This window comes from Nothobranchius furzeri, chromosome 11 (assembly GCF_043380555.1).
Source record: "Nothobranchius furzeri strain GRZ-AD chromosome 11, NfurGRZ-RIMD1, whole genome shotgun sequence".
Lineage (NCBI taxonomy): Eukaryota > Metazoa > Chordata > Actinopteri > Cyprinodontiformes > Nothobranchiidae > Nothobranchius > Nothobranchius furzeri.
Window position 1 is genome coordinate 3,226,118 of NC_091751.1, and position 20,417 is coordinate 3,246,534.

The 20,417-nt window shown below is 45.1% G+C and overlaps 2 protein-coding genes across 2 annotated transcripts in view; both read left to right on the plus strand.

Moving 5' to 3' along the window:
- Positions 1 to 6,033: 6,033 nt before the first annotated feature.
- Positions 6,034 to 13,720, plus strand: txlna (taxilin alpha). Its single transcript, XM_015974372.3, has 11 exons — positions 6,034 to 6,146; positions 6,547 to 6,726; positions 10,255 to 10,551; positions 10,635 to 10,726; positions 10,882 to 11,052; positions 11,171 to 11,365; positions 11,446 to 11,565; positions 11,651 to 11,725; positions 11,799 to 11,891; positions 11,974 to 12,069; positions 12,805 to 13,720. The coding sequence occupies exons 1-11, from the start codon at positions 6,047 to 6,049 to the stop codon at positions 13,132 to 13,134; spliced, it is 1,749 nt and encodes a 582-aa protein (XP_015829858.3). The 5' UTR covers positions 6,034 to 6,046; the 3' UTR covers positions 13,135 to 13,720.
- Positions 13,721 to 14,899: 1,179 nt separating this feature from the next.
- The window catches only part of eif3i (eukaryotic translation initiation factor 3, subunit I), a 57,983-nt gene continuing 52,465 nt past the window's right edge, over positions 14,900 to 20,417 (plus strand). Inside the window, exons 1-5 of the mRNA XM_054734971.2 lie at positions 14,900 to 15,039; positions 15,348 to 15,440; positions 15,533 to 15,620; positions 15,698 to 15,763; positions 15,883 to 16,032. Of these exons, the coding sequence (XP_054590946.1) occupies positions 15,037 to 15,039; positions 15,348 to 15,440; positions 15,533 to 15,620; positions 15,698 to 15,763; positions 15,883 to 16,032 (400 nt within the window). The 5' untranslated portion in view covers positions 14,900 to 15,036. The remainder of the gene's footprint in view (positions 15,040 to 15,347; positions 15,441 to 15,532; positions 15,621 to 15,697; positions 15,764 to 15,882; positions 16,033 to 20,417) is intronic.

Sequence of the window (20,417 nt, forward strand, 5' to 3'; positions counted from 1 at the left end):
TTGCCGAGGCCCGTGAGAGTCTGGTGGGTATCAGCGGAACACGTCTCCTCCTGGGTGATGTCACAGGTCACGTCGTCTTTGACTTCCTGGCTAGATCTCTGCTTCAGCTCCAAAACAGGTTGCAATATTTTTAAAAAATGCATCAACAAGAAATAATATTTATATTAAAAGATGAAAAATGCACTCCTGCTCACTAAAGTGCCAATCCGACCAACAGACTGAAAGATCCTGCGTTTCCGTCTTTAACCTGTAGAATAATTCTTTATATCTTTATGTACTTGAATGTGCACGTTTGTGCAAAAACATTGCTGCTCTATTTTCCTGATCTTTAAAGTTACATTATTTGCCATAGATTTTTTTTTAAGAGGCAAACTTTACTTTGAGCTCCTAGAGGATGGTGTCTGGGAGGGGTGGGGATGGTCGGGCAGGTGATAAAAATAAACACGCCTTTATTTCCAGGTGATCCCTGCCTTTGAGGTGATTGTGTCTGTGCTAATCCGTAGAACCGTGTAGCTTGATCATGCTCTAGATAATCTTGTTCCATTTCACTTCTGTCATGGATGAGATCTGTAATCAGTCTCGTTGTTGCAGATGAGAACGTAAACACGGCACAAACCCCTTTAGTTTACTAAAGGCTGGTTAAACGATCACCGTTTCACAGATTGTTGCTAATCAAGATTTCGCTTCAGATTGGTACTTTTCAGCATTTAAATGAGTTCAATTTGTGTTTTTATTTTTATTTTACTTTTTAGTTTACTAATCTGCAGCATAAGCCAGATAACTGCAACACTGTTTAAAAAGAAATAAAAAACGGCCACTTGTCAGAGCTAACCACCCACCCTCAGGTGACACATCGCACTGACAAGAAGCAGCTGTGGGACCCTTTCATTTGCGTTTGGCATCATAAGTAGTGCGGTGATGTACATCGAGAGTATTATGATCTAAACTGTGTTCTGATACATTGGCAGGGATTCAGATGTAATTCTAATCACTTCTGAGAAGTGGAGACAAAGCCTCAGTGGAACTTGTCACAGGTTATATTTAAAAACAAACATGGTAAGGATGCAAGCCTTTTCTGCTTCTCTTGATCTTTTGTTCCTGATCAGGATATCCTGGGCTATGTTATTTTGGGATGTTTGTTGAGATTGAAAGTTTGTCCTAGTCAGGCTTAATGACCTTTGTTGTCATTAGGACATCTGGAATGATCTCAAATCTGACCCGTCTTCCGTCCTGGACGCTGTTGGTGTCTTTATCGTGGTTCTAACGCTGCACTGGGCTCGGTCTGACGTCGTCTATGCTACATGTTTACAGTGCTCCTGTTTCTATCCCGTCTCTAACCAGTCCTTGTTTATTTTCTTATCTGGTCCTTTCATTTCTTCTACTTCGTATTTATTTTCTCTTAACTTGTTAATGCCCCCCCCCCCCCCCCCCCCATCATCATACCCTTCATACGATCCACTTTTCTACTGTGACTTGACTTGACTTTACCGACGGTATGAATGAGTGATGAGAAACTAACACTTCAGCTTAACATGACACACAAACATAAACATTTGGAAGAAAAAAAAACTTCGATATTAGAAATGTAAAGAAAAAGTATGGAGTTTTAAAATGTTCAGAGAAAATACTGTTAAAAAACAAATAAAGTTATGTTTCAACCCTTTTGTGCAGGAGTTTATTTTCAAATCCTACAACCCAAAAACGAGCACCAGCGCCGATGTGAGAAGAAGGGAACCCTATCAGCTGTGTTAAATTTTTGTAAAATATTAGAGTATCACAGTTATCTCCCTCATGCAGCAACACAAACTTCAGCATTTGGTAAATTGATGTTCTCCCTTTCAAACCAAGGCTATAGTCCTGTGACAGAATTAAGTTATTAAATTGATCAAATCATCCTGCAAACAGCCATGGTTTGTAAAATCGTGAATGGCTCCTTGGGGTATAGTGGATTGGTGGGCAGAATATTTCAAAGACCTCTTCAATCCCATCAGCATTTCTTCAGTGAAGTAGCAGAATCTGGAGACTTTGGATGGTCAAAAAGCTCCTCGGTGGCAAAGCCCCAGGGGTGGATGAGATCTGTCTGGACTCCCTTAAGGTTCTGGATGTTGTGGGGTTTTGTTAGTTGACTACAATATTACATGGACATCTGGGGCAGTTTTGCTGAATTGGCAGACCAGGGTAGTGGTCCCCCTATTTAAAAAGGGGGATCTCACTACTGAGCCTCCCTCGTAGTCTCTTCAAGGGTTCTGGAAAAGGAGTGTCCATCGAAGCTCTGATTCAGGAGGAGCCATGTGGTTTTTATTCTGGTTGTCAAACACTGGACCAGTTCTATACCCTTAGGGGGCATGGGAGTTTGCCCAACCAATCTACGTGTTTCGTTGATTTGAAGAAGTTGTTTGACCGTCCCTTGGTCGGATCTGTGGGGGACATTCTGGGAGTATGGGGTACCAGGCCCTCTAATACAGGCTTGCGTCGTAAAAGGGTAGAACGTCTTCTGGTCAAGGATTAGGTCCTGAAGCTCTCGATTTGTCAGGTCGATCTACCTTCCTACCCTCACCTATGATTACAAGCTTTGGGTAGCAACCGAAAGAATGAGATGGCGGACACAAGTGGTCAAAATAAGGGGTTTTTTTTCCCCACAGGGTGTCTGGGCTTTCCCTTAAAGATCGGGTGAGAAGCTCGGTCATCCGGGAGCGGCTTGGAATGAACCTGCTGCTCCACTTCAAAAAGAGCCAGATGAGGTGGCTCGGGCATCTTTAGGATGCCTCCCTGGTGAGGTTTTCCGCGTGCGTCCAACTGGTAGGAGACCCAAAGGAAAACCCAGGACACACTGGAGGGACGTTTCAAGGTGTTTCTCGTCTGGCCAGGGAATGCCTTGGGATTCGCCTGGAGGAGCTGGCCCAAGTAACTGGGAAGAGGGAAGTCTGGGCCTCTCCGCATAGGCTGCTGCCCAAGCAACCTGGCCCTGGATAAACAGGTGATGATGGATGGGAATATTAATATTGAGGGGAAGAGGCATATTTTGACGCCTTGGGTGTGAGAATGTGTTGGACAGACTGGTACAACGCCCGCATCACTGCAGATGCACACCAATCCGCCTGTCGATCTCACACTCCAGTTCTCCCTCACTCGTGAACAAGACCCCAAGATACTTAAACTCCTCCACTTGGGGCAGGACCTCATCCCTGGCCCGAAGAAGGCATTCTACCCTTTTCCGAATCAAGACCATTGTCTCAGATTTAGAGGAGCTGATTCTCATCCCAGCTGCTTCACACTTGGCTGCAAACCGCTCCAGCGAAAGCTGAAGATCACGTTCTGATAAAGCCAACAGGACCACATCATCTGCAGAAAGCAGAAACTTGATCCTCAGGCCACCAAAACGGATGCCCTCAACACCTTGGCTGCGCCTAGAAATCATGTCCATAAAGGTTATGAACGGAATGGGTGACAAAGGGCAGCCTTGGCGGAGTCCAACTCTCACTGGGAACGAGCCCGACTTACTGCCGGTAATGCGGACCAAGCTCTGACACCGGTCATACAGGGACCTAACAGCCTGTATTAGAGGGCCTGGTACCCCATACTCCCGAAGGACCCCCACAGGGCCTCCCGAGGGACGCAGTCAAACGCCTTCTCCAAATCCACAAAACACATGTAGACTGGTTGGGCAAATTCCCACGCATCCTCCAGGACCCCCCTAAGGGTATAGAGCTGGTCCAGTGTTCCACGGCCAGAACGAAAACCACATTGCTCCTCCTGAATCTGAGGATCAACAATCCGACGGACCCTCCTCTCCAGAACCCCTGAATAGACCTTAGCAGGAAGGCTCAGGAGTGTGATCCTCCTGTAGTTGGAACACACCCTGCGGTCCCCATTTTTAAATAAGGGAACCACCACCCCAGTCTGCCAGTCCAGTGGAACTGCCCCCGATGTCCACACGATATCAGCCAACATAGCCCCACAACATCCAGAGCCTTAAGGAACTCGGAGCGGATCTCATCCACCCCTGGGGCCTTGCCACAGAGGAGCCTTTTAACCACCTCAGTGACCTCAGCACCAGAGATTTGAGAGCCCAACTCAAAGTCCCCAGACTCTGCTTCCTCGCTGGAAGACGTGTCGGTGGGATTGAGGAGGTCTTCGAAGTATTCTGCCCACTGATCCACAACGTCCTGAGTAGAGGTCAGCAGCACACCGTCCCCACTATAAATAGTGTTGGTAGTGCGCTGTTTTCAACCCCTGAGGCGCCGGATGGTGTACCAGAATCTCCTCGAAGCTGTACGGAAGTCTTGCTCCATGGTCTCACCGAACTCCTCCCACACCCGGGTTTTTGCCTTGGTGCCTGGTGTCCACCAGCGGGTTCGGGGGTTGCCACTACGACAGGCACCGACGATCCTGCGACCACAGCTCTAGTTGGCCGCCTTAACAATGGAAGCACGGAACAGGGTCCATTCAGACTCAAGGTCCCCCGCCTCCCCCGGAACATTTTGGAAGTTAGGAGGTGGGAATTGAAGCTCCTTCTGACAGGCGTTCCCAGCAGACCCTTGCAATACGTTTTGGCCTGCCTAGTCTTACCGGCATCCTCCCCCACCATCTGAGCCAACTCACCACCAGGTAGTGGTCAGTAGACAGCTCGGCCCCTCTCTTCACCCGAGTCAGATGAAACAACAACAAAGTCGATCATCGAGCTGCGGCCTAAGGTATCCTGTGCCAAGAGCACATATGGACACCTTTATGTCTGAACATGGTGTTCATTATGGACAATCCACAGAAGTCTAATAACAAAACACCACTCGAATTCAGATCAGGGGGGCTGTTCCTCCCAACCACACCTCTCCAGGTCTCACTGTCGTTGCCCACATGAGCGTTAAAGTCCCCCAGCAGAACGAGGGAGTCACCGGAAGGAGCACTCTCCAGCACCCCCTCCAAGGTCTCCAAAAAGGGTGGGTAGTCTAAACTGTAGTTTGGTGCATAAGCACAGACCACAGTCAGAACCCGTCCCCCCACACGTAGGCGGAGGGAGGCTACCCTCTCAGTCACCGGGGTAAACCCCAACGTACAGGCACCAAGATGGGGGCAACTAGTATGCCCACCCCTGCTCGGCGCCTCTCAGTGGGAGCAACTCCAGAGTGGTAGAGTGCCCAGCCCCTCTCAAGGAAACTGGTTCCAGAGCCAGAGCCATACGTTGAGGTGAGTCAGACTATAGCTAGTCGGAATCTCTCAACCTCACACACCAACTCAGGCTCCTTCCCCACCAGAGGTGACATTCCTTGTGCCAAGAGCCAGCTTCTGTAGCCGGGGATCAGACCGCCAAGGTCCCAGCCCTCGTCTGCCACCCGTCACACACTGCACCTGACCCCTTTGGCCCCTCCCACGAGTGGTGAGCCCATGGGAAGGGGAACCCACGTTTCCTCATCGGGCTGTGCCCGGCCGGGCTCCATGGGTGAAAACCCGGCCAGCAGGCGCTCGCCTACGTGGCCCACCTCTAGGCTTGGCTCCAGAGGGGGGCCCCAGTGACCCACGTCCGGGCGAGGGAACACGGTTTCCATTTATTTTATTCATCATAAGAGGTCTTTGGGCTGCTCTTTGTCCGATCCCTCACCTAGGACCTGTTTGCCATGGGTAACCCTACCAGAGGCATAAAGCCTCATTTAGCTCCTAGGATCATTGGGACACTCAAACCCCTCCACCACGGTAAGGTGGCAGCCCAGGGAGGAAGAGGGAACTACATTTATAAAATTTCAGTAGTTAGTACAAACACTTGCTGTAATTTTTTCTAAATAAAATGCATTTTTGTTAGTAGGTGAACTTGCTGTTTACTATTATTAAACCTTAAATTTTATATTAGCATAGGCCACATGTAAACCATAGTCTTACTAATTTACAAGACAGCTGTTCTGCAATGACAATAAATGTTTAATTGGTTTTTACCAGTTTTATCACTTTCTTGCTAGTATTTTTTTTTACATAGCAGAAAGAAGTTGGTGGCGGTAATGCACCATATCACCATTTGAAACCACCATTGAAAAGTCAAAGAAGAAGAATCAAAGTTATGACCGGAAGTTGTTTTTTTTTTCTAAGCCAGTCAGCTACACGCTGTTCAAGAAACCTGCAGCTCAGAAAAATTAGCCGTTTCCTCCTGGAGTCTTCAGGTAAACAAGTCTGTGTTAACCGTAGAGTCAGGGGAATGAGGTAACGTTTCGCGTCGCCATAGCTTTAGTAGTTTTCTGTTTTTTCTTTTATGGTACAAAGTAACACCGGTTGGGTGAAAGTAGTTCAAGACAATTTTAGCTGCGTGCGTAACTGCTAACGAGGGCTAGCCTGTGCCAGCTAATGTAATCTGGAAGCTAATGGAAACTGAAAATGGTCCGAAGTGAAAGTACACATTTGTTTTCCGTTTTGTACATAAACGCCATGTCTATGTATCCAGAAACGTGCTAATATTTTCGATTTTATGCGTGATTTTAAAGAACTTTATCGTCTGAACAGTTGGTGTATTTTATTGTCAAAGCCTTATTTAGACTCAGCGTTAGTTTCGTCTTTTATTCAAAGAGCTAAACATGAAAAATCAAGACACGGAAGAGTCTACCAGCCCGGGCAGCGAGGCTCCTCCACCTGCAGCTGGAGACACGGACGCTCCACTTCCACCTGCACCTGCTGAAGGCAGCAGCCCCAGAGAGATGGAGCCACAGGCTGGCCCTCCACCACAGGAACAGCAGGGGGAAAGCGGAGGTGAACTGCCTTTGGTTTGACTTTCTTACTCGTCCGTCACACTGTGTGAATTCTCAGTTTTAGAACAAATTAGATGAAACAGCACAAACCTAATTAATGGTTTGGTTGTCATCAGACTGAAGTGGAGAATCTTGTCAGTAATACCTGATGTCATCTGGTTTCAAGATTAACATACTAGAAGTCAAACTTTTATTGATGCAATCAAAGCTTTACTTGTACAATAAAATGGTCTTCATTCTTCACGTGTACTCAATCCATACATATCTAGATTATGTCATTTTTATTGTTATATGTCCTGATGCTGCCGACAAGTTATTTTATGCACTGATGTCATTAAACACAATCACACAGTTTAATAAACAAGAGTTTTTAAGGTTAAGAGATCCATAATAAATTAGTTTTGGGGTATTTTCTCATTACTGTAACGTTGTGTCAAGAACAAACTTACTTCAACATTTAAATAAAAGTAGGCCATCACGTCCTTGATGATATTGTGATAATTGTTTTAATGCCTCAAGTGCGATTCCTTTTAGAAGGCACATCATAAACAAATGAATCCCAACAGTTTTCCGCGTGACTGTGTGGGACACATACCATACCATACCATATTTATTTATTTATAAAGCACCATTTCAAAATAGCATGGCAGCTAACCAAAGTGCTGTACATAAAAAAAGCCAAATGCTTGACCAAGAACCACAATAAGAACAGGCAAAAAACATAAGAACAAAGCATAAATAGTCGGAGATAAAAATTCCTACTAAAAACCATAAAATAGAACAGTTAACAGCACTATAAAAATAAAATAATGCGACGAATAATAAAAACATTTGAAATGTCCCAAATAAACCGAAATAAAATACCAGATGGTGCGAGGTGCCAAAAGTGAGCAACTAAATCATAAAAATGGAATTAAAAACTCAAATCCGGTGCTAGATTGTCATGAAAAGTGTCACGGAGGCAAGGCAATGCTAAAGAAGTGCGTTTTCAGGGCCGACTTGAAACTGCTAACAGAGGGAGCCAGACGCACACGGAGGGGCAGGGAGTTCCAGAGTTTTGGGCTGAATAAGAGAAGGCACGCTCCCCCCGTGATTTGTACCAAACCTTCGGAACAACAAGCAGCAGATGATCTGCTGACCGAAGGGCACGGGTGGGAACATATGGGGTCAGCAGGTCCATCAGATAGGATGGGGATGGGCAGTACAAAGCCTTGTAAACATATAACAGGACCTTGAAGTTAATCCTAAATTAGACTGGGAGCCAGTGTAAATCTGCGAGGATGGGTGTGATGTGCATGCGTCTGTCGGTGTTGGTTAAAAATCTGGCCGCGGCATTTTGAACCTTCTGCAGTTTGCTTAAGGCTGAAGCATTAATCCCAATCAGGACAGAATTTGCGTAATCCAGACGTGAAGTAATGAAAGCATGAATGACTGACTCAAGATGCGGGCGTTTGAGGATTGACTTAAGACGAGTGATGCGGCGGAGTTGGAAAAAGCAGGACTTGACAGTAGCGTTGACTTGTGAAGACATTGAAAGGTCAGAGTCCAGTGTCACACCTAGGCTAGTGGCACCTGATTTGAGATTGAGTGGGAGAGTTGAGACATCTAAAGCACCATTCATGTTAGTGGGGCTAAAAAGTATGGCATCTGATTTGCTGTCATTTAACCGTAGGCAGTTTTGAGAAAGCCAGGATCTGACCTGGGAGAGGCATTCTGACATTATAGAAAATGAGTGCTGTTGGTTGATTTGAAGGTAGATCTGGCAATCATCTGCATAAAAGTGGTAGTTAACCCCGACGAGACTTGCTAAAATCTTACCAAGTGCTAGTATGTAAATTGAAAAGAGGAGAGGACCCAGGATGGAGCCCTGTGGTACTCCCCATGGAAGTGGGACATTGGGAGAAGAGCAGTCTCTAACATGAACACTAAAACACCGACCATTAAGGTACGACTTAAACCATTCCAGGGCAGTACCGGTCACACCCACCCAAAATTGGAGTCTGTGAAGTAGGATGCTGCGGTCAGGTCGAGTAAGAGTAACCGCACATGGGAGCCAGAGTCAGTCAGAATCAGGATGTCATTGAGTACCTGAATGTGTGCAGACTCTGTGCTGTAATTACGTCTAAAACCTGACTGGAATGGGTCAAGAAGCCCACTGTCATCTAGGTGAGAAGTAAGCTGCGTGAGAGCCAGTTTCTCAACTACTTTTGAGATGAATGGAAGTTTTGAGATTGGGCGATAACTGGCACAGTCAGACTGGTCAAGGCCTGGTTTCTTCAGTAGCGGCTGAACAACGGCATTTTTAAAAGCAGCTGGAAACACACCAGAGGAGAAGCTGGAATTGACACAACAGCAGGGGCCACCGCTGGAAGGACATCGCGCAGCAGTCTTGGAGGAAGGCTGTCCTCTGGAGAGCCTGAGGGCTTCATAGCCAAGATTAGATCAACCAGGGAAGAGGGTGTCACATGAGCAAAGCAAGAGAATGAGGGCGGACAGTGAGGTTCCACACAGGTAACCCAGCCTGAGTAAGAGAAGCTGTTCTAATTTCCTGGATTTTATGCAGGAAAAAGTTTTGAAACTCATTGCAAAGAGCCCCTGTAGAGGGACAAGAGTTGGGAGATTCTCTAAGCGATAGTACAGAGGTGAGGACACTGTACAGTTTCTTCTGGTCGTTTTTATGCCTAGTGATTATATTTGCAAAATATCTGTTTCTAGCTGTGCGGACAGCTTTCTGATAGCGGGTCAAAGGATCCTTGAATGACTGGTAGGAGATTTGCAGCTTGTCCTTCCGCCACCGGCGTTCGCAGACCCTACATTGGCGTCTTAGGGCACGAGTCTCCTCATTGAGCCAAGGGTCTGCCACAGTTTTTTATGCCTGGATCTTAGAGGAGCGACTGCATTTAAAACAGTTGAGCAGGTAGAGTTGAAAGAGGTCAGCAGCTCCTACACAGGTGGAATCAGGTTGGGAAGTGCATAGAGTCACAGCTAGGCTAGATGCTAGTAGATTGGTGGTGAAAAGGGGAAATTATTCTTGTGAGGTGTTGATTATGTTGCCTAGTGGATGGAGGTGTCAAGCCACAGATATTAAAAATAATAATAGAATGATCAGAGATACATGCAGAGTCAAAAGTCAGATCCGAGATACAGATCCCAAATGACAAAACCAAGTCTAAAACGTGCGATCCTGAATGGGTGGGTGACTGGACCTGTTGCTGGAGACCAAAACAATCTAAAATGTCTAAAAAGCCACCAACAAGAGGTTTGTCAGGGCAGCAAACATGTATATTAAAATCACCAAGCATAATCCCACGGTCATATTTTGGAAGAAAGTCTGTTAAAAGATCAGAAAATTCCGATAGAAAGTTGGAATTGTAGTTCGGTGGGCGACAGCAGAGAATAAACAGCAGCGGAGGACTGAAGTCCACCTCATAAGCCATAATAGTAAGTTTTTTAGTCACAAACTAAATCCCCTTTCATGCAACGTGTTCCAGGAAGTTTCTGAAATCCTATTTGAATGTTTTTCTGGTAGAAACTCTGCCTGGGTCAGCGTTAGCGCCCCCGGCTGCAGCAGCGCCCCTGTCCCAGCGCGACATGGCTGAGGAGCTGAGCCGGCAGCTGGAGGACATCCTCAGCACGTACTGCAGTGAAACCATTTCAGACGAAGCCAGTGCCTTGCTCAACGGTCAGTCTCACAGCCCAGTTTTCAACGGGCTGATGTGTGAGAAGGATGGAGACAACCCAAAGGCAGAAAAAGTCAACGGGGGTCACAGCGGTGCTGAGAAAGAGCAGAAGAAGAGTCAAGACAAGAAGAAAGTGAAGGGCCTGGGTGAGGAACTGAACTGTGTTAAATGTTCTGTAGGCCCGTTATTTTCCTTCACCTAACAGCTTCTGTTGTCTTGATCCAATCAGGCAAAGAGATCACCGTTCTCATGCAGACGTTAAACACGCTAAGCACGCCGGAGGAAAAGCTGGCAGGTCTCTGCAAGAAGTACGCCGACCTGGTGAGTACGCTTCTGTCCTGTGTGCGTCTCCGTGCTGCATTTCTGCTGTCAAGTGCAACTGACAGCAGGTTCACCACAACTTGTACCATCTTGTACGTGATCCTCGCTGTTCTAAAGGAAGAAGCCATGTTTGACCGCATGTGTAATGTTCTCAGCTGGAAGAGCATCGTAACTCTCAGAAACAGATGAGGGTGCTGCAGAAGAAGCAGAGTCAGCTGGTGCAGGAGAAGGACAACCTGAGGAACGAACACAGCAAAGCCATCTTGGCCCGCAGCAAACTGGAGAGTCTCTGCAGGGAACTGCAGAGACACAACCGCACCCTCAAGGTAGCGAGTGCTCCACCTCTGTGCAGGTGCAGCTGCTGCGTGTCATGTTTACGTTTTCATGTCTGCAGCAGCTTTTTAAGCATTCTTCCCTTTTTTAAGTTGGTTCTCACCTCTGCAGGAAGAAGGAGTCCAGAGAACGCGGCTGGAGGAGGAGAAACGGAAGGAGGTGACGTCTCATTTCCAGTCGACGCTGAACGACATCCAGGCTCAGATGGAACAGCACAACGAGAGGAATGCCAGCCTCCGCCAAGAAAACGCTGAGCTGGCAGAGAAACTCAAGAAGCTCTACGAGCAATACAAACTACGGGAGGAGGTCAGCAGGCCGCCTAGCTCCTTTCTGTTTGGCTCCTCGTGTGGATGTGTGTTGACCTCCATCTCATGTCACCCTGGCAGCACATAGACAAGATGGTGAAGCACAAAGACCTGCAGCAACAGCTGGTGGATGCCAAACTGCATCAGGCGCAGGAGCTGCTGAAGGAGTCGGAGGAGCGCCACGACAGAGAGAAAGACTTTGTGAGTTTCTGTTTGTATGGTTCTGCGTCTGATGTCTCTGGTAGTTTCGCATAAGACTAACATCCAGTTTGTTGTAACTCTTTAGCTTCTGAAGGAAGCTGTGGAGTCTCAGAGGATGTGTGAGCTAATGAAGCAGCAGGAGGTCCACCTCAAACAGCAGGTCTCTCTTAAGCTCACTCTTCAGAGTCTCTGCAAAGCAGCTGTCGTCTCACTTCTGCTGTTTTACCTCCCAGCTGTCTCTGTACACCGAGAGGTTTGAGGAGTTCCAGACCACGCTGTCTAAGAGTAACGAGGTCTTCACCACCTTCAAACAGGAGATGGAGAAGGTGGGTGGTTGTGAGGAGAACGTGGATAATTCTGTTGGGTCTACCTGCTCAAACAGGAGCCGTGCTTGCTTTGGGTTCACAGATGACTAAAAAGATTAAGAAGCTGGAGAAGGAGACGACGATGTATCGCTCGAGGTGGGAGAGCAGCAACAAGGCGCTGCTGGAGATGGCTGAGGAGGTAAAGCAGCTCCTGGAGTTTGGATTTGGTTCTCACAGATCTAGAGTGTTCAGAGTAAGGTCGGGCCACTTTGCCGACAGGGTTGGGCGTGTGACGTCATGACACACGGACTGATTTGCGAACCCAGTAGAAGACCGAAACAGATTTTTTTTATGGACACGCGCAGCACGTGTGTTTGCTGGAAGATAATTTTATATTTTTCTTTTTGTTTAACTTTGTATTTGTAGTTTGGTAGAGACGTATAAACGGCCCGTAATAAACACGGTTAAATGTTCAACAGAAGCCTTGCCTTTGCTTCCCTGCGGTGCCCACTGTTGTGGTTTTCATTTAAGCTAAATGTTTCCGTCGGAACAAGAACTTGTGGGGTTCTTTCTTTAGTAAGTAGGGATAAGATCACACCTCAGACAGCTGCGCTTCTCTTCATGCCAATGATGTGCGTTAAACAAGGATCTGACCACGACTGTAGACTCCGTGAAGGCTTTTGCCATCTTCACCCTTTCCTTAACCATTTGGTTGACATGGCAACAATAGGTCAGGGGTCACTGCATGATCACCCACTGCTGTTCCCAGCTGTTTAGATTCAGTTCCACTTTGTTGGAAAACTTTGAGACTTTAGTAGCTGGTTATTTAAAAAGCCACAGCTGTTGACCACGCATCACGACGTTCTGACGCTAGCGCCTTCCGAACTGTTGTTTCACGTGTGATTGAGTCCCAAGCTTCTGTTTCTATTCCCAGAAATCTGTGCGAGATCGGGACTTCGACGCGTTGCAGGGTAAAGTCCAGCGGCTCGAGAAGCTGAGGCGGGCACTTAAGGTGGAGCGAAACGAGCTAAAGAAGAAGGTCCAGAACCTCGGTGGGGCCGCAGGACCCCACACCTCTGACCCAGGGACTGACTCCCCCTCCCCGCCTCCCACGGACTGTCCGCTGGAGGCCAGCACCTGTCCTGTACCAGACAGCTCCTCTGACTCCCCACCTTGCCACTGTGAGCCACAGCTGGACACAGTTGCACTCCCAGAAGAGGCAAACTCCCCACCTGTCCCTGTTCTTGTCCCTGCACAGGAATAAAGCAGGACTGCTTCGTCTCCTCCTCCCTTTCAACGTCCAACCACCAGCCTACAGGCCGCTGGAGCAGCTGATGTTCAACGCTGAGCTGGAATCAGATTTACACCAGATGAGTCCAACAGAAGGGTTAACGTGTGTCCTCCCAGCGTCATCTGCAGACGGGCTTCCTTCACCCCATCCTCTCCAGCTGAAACTAAGCTAGTTCAGATCATTTTATTACAATAACTAGAGTTGTTGCTGAAGGCTTTACTGAGCTGTGTGGGAGGACACCACCTAAGCAGGTTTACCACAGGTGTGTGTGTGTGTGTGTGTGTGTCTTAAGTGTTGTTTTCTTCCATCTCTACCATTCCTTCCTTTAAGTAAGAGCTGTGTGGGACTGTTGAGGGAAGCTTTTCAGTCCAGCCTTTTATCCTTTTTTTATTATGATTTTTTTTGGCAGAGTAAATCCTGGATTATTAAAGAACGTTTTAGAACTAAAACGTTTGAACTCTTATTCATTTGTGTAGTGTTTAAATGTGAGTCTGTATTTATTGTTGAAATCATACAGTCACTGATATCGGGGGTTAAAATAAAGGATATTTTCATTTAAGCTGATCATTTTCATTCATTTTACTCCAAATTTGTCATCCTTACCTCTCCTGGGTTATGTTGCACATTACCAGTTTAGTTATTAGTATTAGCACTTTTATCTCATTTAACTCCATCTTTGTTCCGTGTGTGTGTGGGATGTACCTGTTTATATCTGTGATGGTCCTGGGAACGGCAAAGGCTTCTGGTCAGGTTTATTCTAAAGAATGTCAAAGTTCCTCTATGCAACGCTTGCATCTTGGTTTTATTCTGTGGCCTCGACCCACGAGCACTTAGCTGAGAATGTAATCTCATCATATCCACTGTTCTGCATAAATGTGTCGGGGACGACATATCTCACAGTTTAAGGCCTTTTTCTTCCAAGGGGTTGATACTTTTACATTGGGTGCTTTTGAAATGTGCATTGATCTGAGCCAAGTGAGAAAACTGAGAGGAGAAGTCTAATTTGATTTGGTTTCCTCCAAACACACGCCTGTTTCCCCTGTGCACTACATATGTAGTTTCGACAAAGCAATGCCATCCGAAACAGAAATGCAAATGTTTTTCAGTCTACCATAGGATGTATTCACTGTACTGTTTACTTTTCATATAAACCAAAGATGTCTCCCTGTTGTAGTTTATCTTTTGCAGTATGTTATTTTCTGGCCCTGATTTTAAATAAAATTAGAGTATGTCTGATTTTCTGGCAGATTATTTTTTACAGTGAATTATTTGTGTCATAATGAGAATTTTGAGAACTATGGAGATAATTTATTGTGATTTTTGAGATTTTGTGTCACCATATTTCCAGAATGAAGGGCACAGGACTAATTTTTCTTTTTAAATACTGTATTTGATGACCTTCAAAAAGAATCCAATAAAATCACTGTCAGAAAAGTAAATTTAAGTGACAGAAACTAAACGTAATAAAAGAAACTGGTGAGGAAGGAGTGGTTTCGTGACTGACAGAAATGCAAAATGATTTACAACTTATACAGGAGGGTGGCATGTTATCATACATTATGTTGATAAATATCATGTATGTAGCAGTATTCGGGATTAAATATTCACAAATGAGCTGATAAGGAGCAGGACTGAAACGAGCACAAGTTTGGGATCAAATTACTTTATTTTCTAGATTCCAGAAAGTCCTTCATACCACATTTGTCCAGGAGGGGGCGGCAGGTCGTCCATCTGCGGTTAATACCATCGAAGAAGAAAATGGAAGCCTTCTCTTCCGCCACAGCTCCGGTGTCTGACACATGAGGGTTTAACTTTTCTCCCATTGTGAGGCGCAGCAAATTGACTAAAGCATCTGGAAACACCTAGCTGACGACAATGGTTGGTATATTTATTTACAAGGCAATGTTTACCTGGCGGTTTTCAGTTTTTGTTCTTTAGCTTGTCGCTGTAGTTTGGGGTTTTACTTTGTCTGTTGTGGCTAGCTATAGCTTTTCACGTTAGCTAATGTACATATTCATTTTGGCAGAAGTCTTGAGTTAGCTAAGCTATGAAAGAGATTTCTGTGACTCGTATAGTGTTGGTGCTTTACGCCTAGGCAAGTCAAAGCTACGTTATTCTTTCTTTTTTCAATTAAAACAGTCATGTGTAAATGCTAGCTTAATCTGAACCGTTATCGGTGTTTCTAGAAACCCATTTTGCTCCAGGGCCACGAGAGGTCCATCACACAAATCAAATACAACAGAGAAGGAGATCTGCTCTTCTCGGTGGCTAAAGATACAGTGAGTTGGTACACACTCGCTCTTCTGTCGGATCATTCAACACGACGTTTGGGAGCAGCCAAACTCATCCCTGCTGTTCTGCTGCTATCCAGGTTGCCAACGCGTGGTACTCTGTGAACGGAGAGAGGCTCGGGACCTACAATGGACACACCGGAGCTGTGTGGTGTGTTGACTGTGACTGTATCCTTTGCACCTCTGCCTAATGTAAGCTAGGGGTGTCTGTCAGTGAAGTTAGGCATCTTAACTAGTTGTCTCAGGGGACACAAAGAACGTGTTAACAGGATCAGCAGACAACAGCTGCAGGCTGTGGGACTGTGAGACTGGTAAGTAAACCTTAACAATGTGCTTTTCCAAAGAGGTGGACATGATTTTTAGGGTATTGGGATAGTTTGTAAACCTGACATCATGCTGTCTAAATGACATCTTTAATGTGTTTTCACAGGTAAACAGCTGGCTCTGCTCAACACCAACTCTGCCGTCAGGACGTGTGGGTTCGACTTCAGCGGCAACATCATCATGTTCTCCACCGACAAGCAGATGGGTTACCAGTGCTTCCTGAACTTCTTTGACCTGAGGGATCCACAGCAAATAGGTAAACATTAAATGCGCAAACACACACACGCACACATGTTCTGCAATGGTGTGGCCACAGTATATGGACTGGATATATACCATTTTAAACAAACTTTCTTACACTTTTTGCAATTTTTAATGTCAGTCAGACACCTAAATAAAGTTAATTTAGACCAATCCTGGTCCTGGAGGGCCGGTATCCTGCATGTTTTAGTTTGAACTCTGTTTCAATACTCCTGATTTCAATCAGCAGCTAATTAGCGGTCTTTTGCAGCGCCTGATGAGCTGCTGCACAGGTGTTTCAACCACTGAATCAAGTCTGTAGGAGCAGAAAAACCACAAAACCTGTTGGATACCGGTGTCGGCACAGGATCTGCTCGGGTGCAAAATTGGCTCAGGGTCCGTCGACTGCCGATGACGTCTAAGTAGTTGATTGGCTGCACATGAACCTTACGGAATTACGTAATCACGTTACGTTGTTATCACGTTACGTTGGTCCAGGCAAATCTTTCTGTTGGAAAGATGGACAACTTTTACAAAGAAATCCATCATTACCTCTTTGAAAATACACTTTGAGCATAGAGCTGCATGTATATTAGGGCTGAACGATTAACTGCATGTGTAATTAAATTGCGATGTGACAAAAGGAGATTTTCTAATCGCAAAGGCTGCAATTTGGCAGCGAGTGGTTAGCGCAATGCTAATATACATGGAAAAACCCATAGGAATGCTAATGCTAATATCGCCGATTACATGATCAAATTATGAATTAGAAACGTGCCAAATGATTACATTTGGAGTCTAATAGAAAGTAAAAATACCATCAATCAAATAAGTACAGACAGGTATTTTAGTAAAGCCAGAAAACTTTTAACTCCAGAGTTTTGGCTAGCAGCTATGAGCGTAATGAACTACGCATGGACAAGACGTCAAAAACTCTAAACACAAAATACTTCAATAAATGGGACACACTTCTTTCCTGCAAATACAATTTCACAGGTGTTGCTAATACCTATGATTCTTCAAGGGATGTGCTCAAAGAGGAGTTCAACATCATGACTACAATATAGTGTTTTATTTTACAAATACCATTATAAACACAAACTTACGTCTTAAGAAACATTATTTTAATAAGGAAACTGCTAAATTCTTTCCAACAGTATAGATGTGTACTGTATTTTGTCCGAGTGGGTTTGCCGTACTTTGACGTCATCGGCAGTCGAAGGACCCCGAGCCGATCTTGTACCGACACCGGCCCTCCAGGACCAGGATTGGGCACCCCTGATTTAGAGTATTTATTATGCAGATGTTATTAGTGAATGTTGGGGAAAAAATTTGAATTAAATTCTGCAACAGCACCAGGGTGACTATAGATGTGCCTGACTTTAAATCAGCTTTACTAAGAAAAAACAGCCGATGAATAAAAAACTAAACATTGGCCAACCAATATAATCGGTCCACCCCTAATTCACTCATTCCTTTATTCCATGTAGCAGCTCAGTGGTCACTGTTTTTCAAAATTGCATTGATTCATGTACCAGACTATTAGACGAAGAAATAAGTTAAGATCGTCTAGCCTAGTGAACTAGACCAAATTCTTGCCTTGTAATGTTTGGTGTGGGAACGCTCCACCGGAACTTCTGAGGCCTCCTAGCAGCATTCTGGCAGATGTGTTTTAGTCTTTTATTTAGAAAAAGGATGTATTTTTGCCGCCTTCAACGGCAGACATCCTTGTTTACAGAGGTTGCGGTGAGTACTCCACGTTGTTCGTTGTCCAGTAGGGTGCAATGATTGTTTGAAAGACAACGGTAGAACCCGCCCCACGACAGGCAATGGAACATTAAATAATATTATGGATTTAGTCTGGCGTGCCAGGCTAAAGAACATCCAAAATATCTCAATTTAGAGACTATTTTAAGCTAAAGAAGGTCATAAAAGTGCCAACTATGCTTCTGTTGAAACACACGTAGATTTCCTCAATAACACGTGTGCAGCAACTTTTCCCACACTGAAACATTTCAAAATGAATTGACATGTTTTGTGCACGTGTCCTGAATCAAGTTGAAGATGGTGTGATGTAGGGTCGTCACGGTGTGAAAATGTAGCCTCGCGGTTATCGTAACCAAAATGAAAACGGTATTATCGCGGTATTTTTTTAAACGTGTTACATTTTCAGACAACTAAATAAACCCTGTATGTCAGGAAAATATTGTCCTCAGTTTGTGTCTAAATTTTGCCTAAAACGTGTTATTTTGTAATTATGTTGTTTATTTGTTTACATTTTTCCCCTTTAGTCTTTAAAATACCAATATTTGCCCATAACTTCAAAATTTTTTGTCTGTTTGATGTCATCATTTTAAAAATATTAGACCAGATGATACTCAGTACTCAAGTAGCCTTCTAATCAGATACCGTATTTTCACGACCATAGGGCGCACCGGGTTATAGGGCGCGGGCATGGGCACGTTCAAACGTACCGGTGTCGGTACAGGATCTGCTCGGGTGCAAGATCGGCTCGGGGTCCTTTGACTGCCGATGACGTCAAAGTACGGCAAACCGACTCGGACAAAATACACTACACATCTATACTGTTGGAAAGAATTTAGCAGTTTCGTTATTAAAATAATGTTTCTTAAGACGTAAGTTTGTGTTTATAATGGTATTTGTAAAATAAAACACTATATTGTATTCATAATGTTGAACTCCTCTTTGAGCACATCCCTTGAAGAATCATAGGTATTAGCAACACCTGTGAAATTGTATTTGCAGGAAAGAAGTGTGTCCCGTTTATTGAAGTATTTTGTGTTTAGAGTTTTTGACGTCTTGTCCATGCGTAGTTCAGTTACGCTCATAGCTGCTAGCCAAAACTCTGGAGTTAAAAGTTTTCTGGCTTTACTAAAATACCTGTCTGTACTTATTTGATTGATGGTATTTTTTACTTTCTACTAGACTCTAAATGTAATCATTTGGCACGTTTCTAATTCATAATTTGTAATAATGTAATCGGCGATATTAGCATTAGCATTCCTATGGGTTTTTCCATGTATATTAGCATTGCGCTAACCACTCGCTGCCAAATTGCAGCCTTTGAGATTAGAAAATCTCCTTTTGTCACATCGCAATTTAATTGCACATGCAGTTAATCGTTCAGCCCTAATATACATGCAGCTCTATGCTAAAAGTGTATTTTCAAAGAGGTAATGATGGATTTCTTTGTAAAAGTTGTCCATCTTTCCAATAGAAAGATTTGCCTGGACCAACGTAACGTGATAACAACGTAACGTGATTACGTAATTCCGTGAGGTTCATGTTCAGCCAATCAACTACTTAGACATCATCGGCAGTCGACGGACCCCGAGCCGATCTTGCACCCGAGCAGATCCTGTACCGACACTGGTAAAACATTGTGCGGGCTCGGAGCATATCAGTGCAAACCAGACATTGTGAAAATTATAAACAGCCAAATAATGCTTCACTTTACTGGTCTAGTCCTGGTTTAGAGCGCACGTGCACTTCCTCATTGCGTGTGCTGACGGCTCGTGCTCTTCTAATGGGCTCGACACACGGGAGGCAACTTTGCCTCTCCATTCATTTTCAATGAGACACGCGCGACAAAGCGATAATCGCGTGTCTCCCTCCTGTTACAGCCGGGCGTACACCGGGTGTTCTAAGTACAACCAATGTAATAAAAATGACTCAACGTTCTTCAGCTCAAGAGGTGTCGTGTTTATTTCTCAGCCCGCCGAACTCCTTCTAAACTCCTCCCACTTCAGGCAAGTCTTAAAGGCATACACACTGTATCTATTCACATGACATCTCCCCTCCTTTGAGTCAGAGACGGTGTAAACAGAGTATGTGAAAGAACAAAGTACATCTTTTCCTCAAAGCATTGGAACCCTCTGCAACAGCAACCGACAGTAGGAACATAACATAGATGCTTTTAACCAAAGAGTCAATCACAATAATTACAAACGATCACCCAACACTTTTTTTTTTTTCTTTCTTTTACATGAGAGAAAAAAAAATGGAGGCAACAGGCAACCATACATGCGTCGTTGGGGTGATGGGGTGGACTACCCAAACACCCTTATAGCGGCCGGAGGTTATTCTGCTCCATTTAGGCCGGCTATACGGTTCAATAACAAACAAAGTCCTTGAGCCTCCTGGGGGGCCAAATGACTCTGCCTGTAGAAGACATCCGAGCTGATCCTGGAGGACAATCAGAAAGGCCTGCTGGGACGGTCCCTTGGGCAGGCGAAACAGACTCTTCAGTAGGTGAGGCAGCCCCTCTAACCGGGGAGCCTAAAGGTGTGGGTTGGGGTGTTGATGATGGTGGTGGTGGCTGATCTGCCACACCAGGAAGGAATATTGGTCGTAGATGGCGCCGGTTCCTCCGCAGTGTCC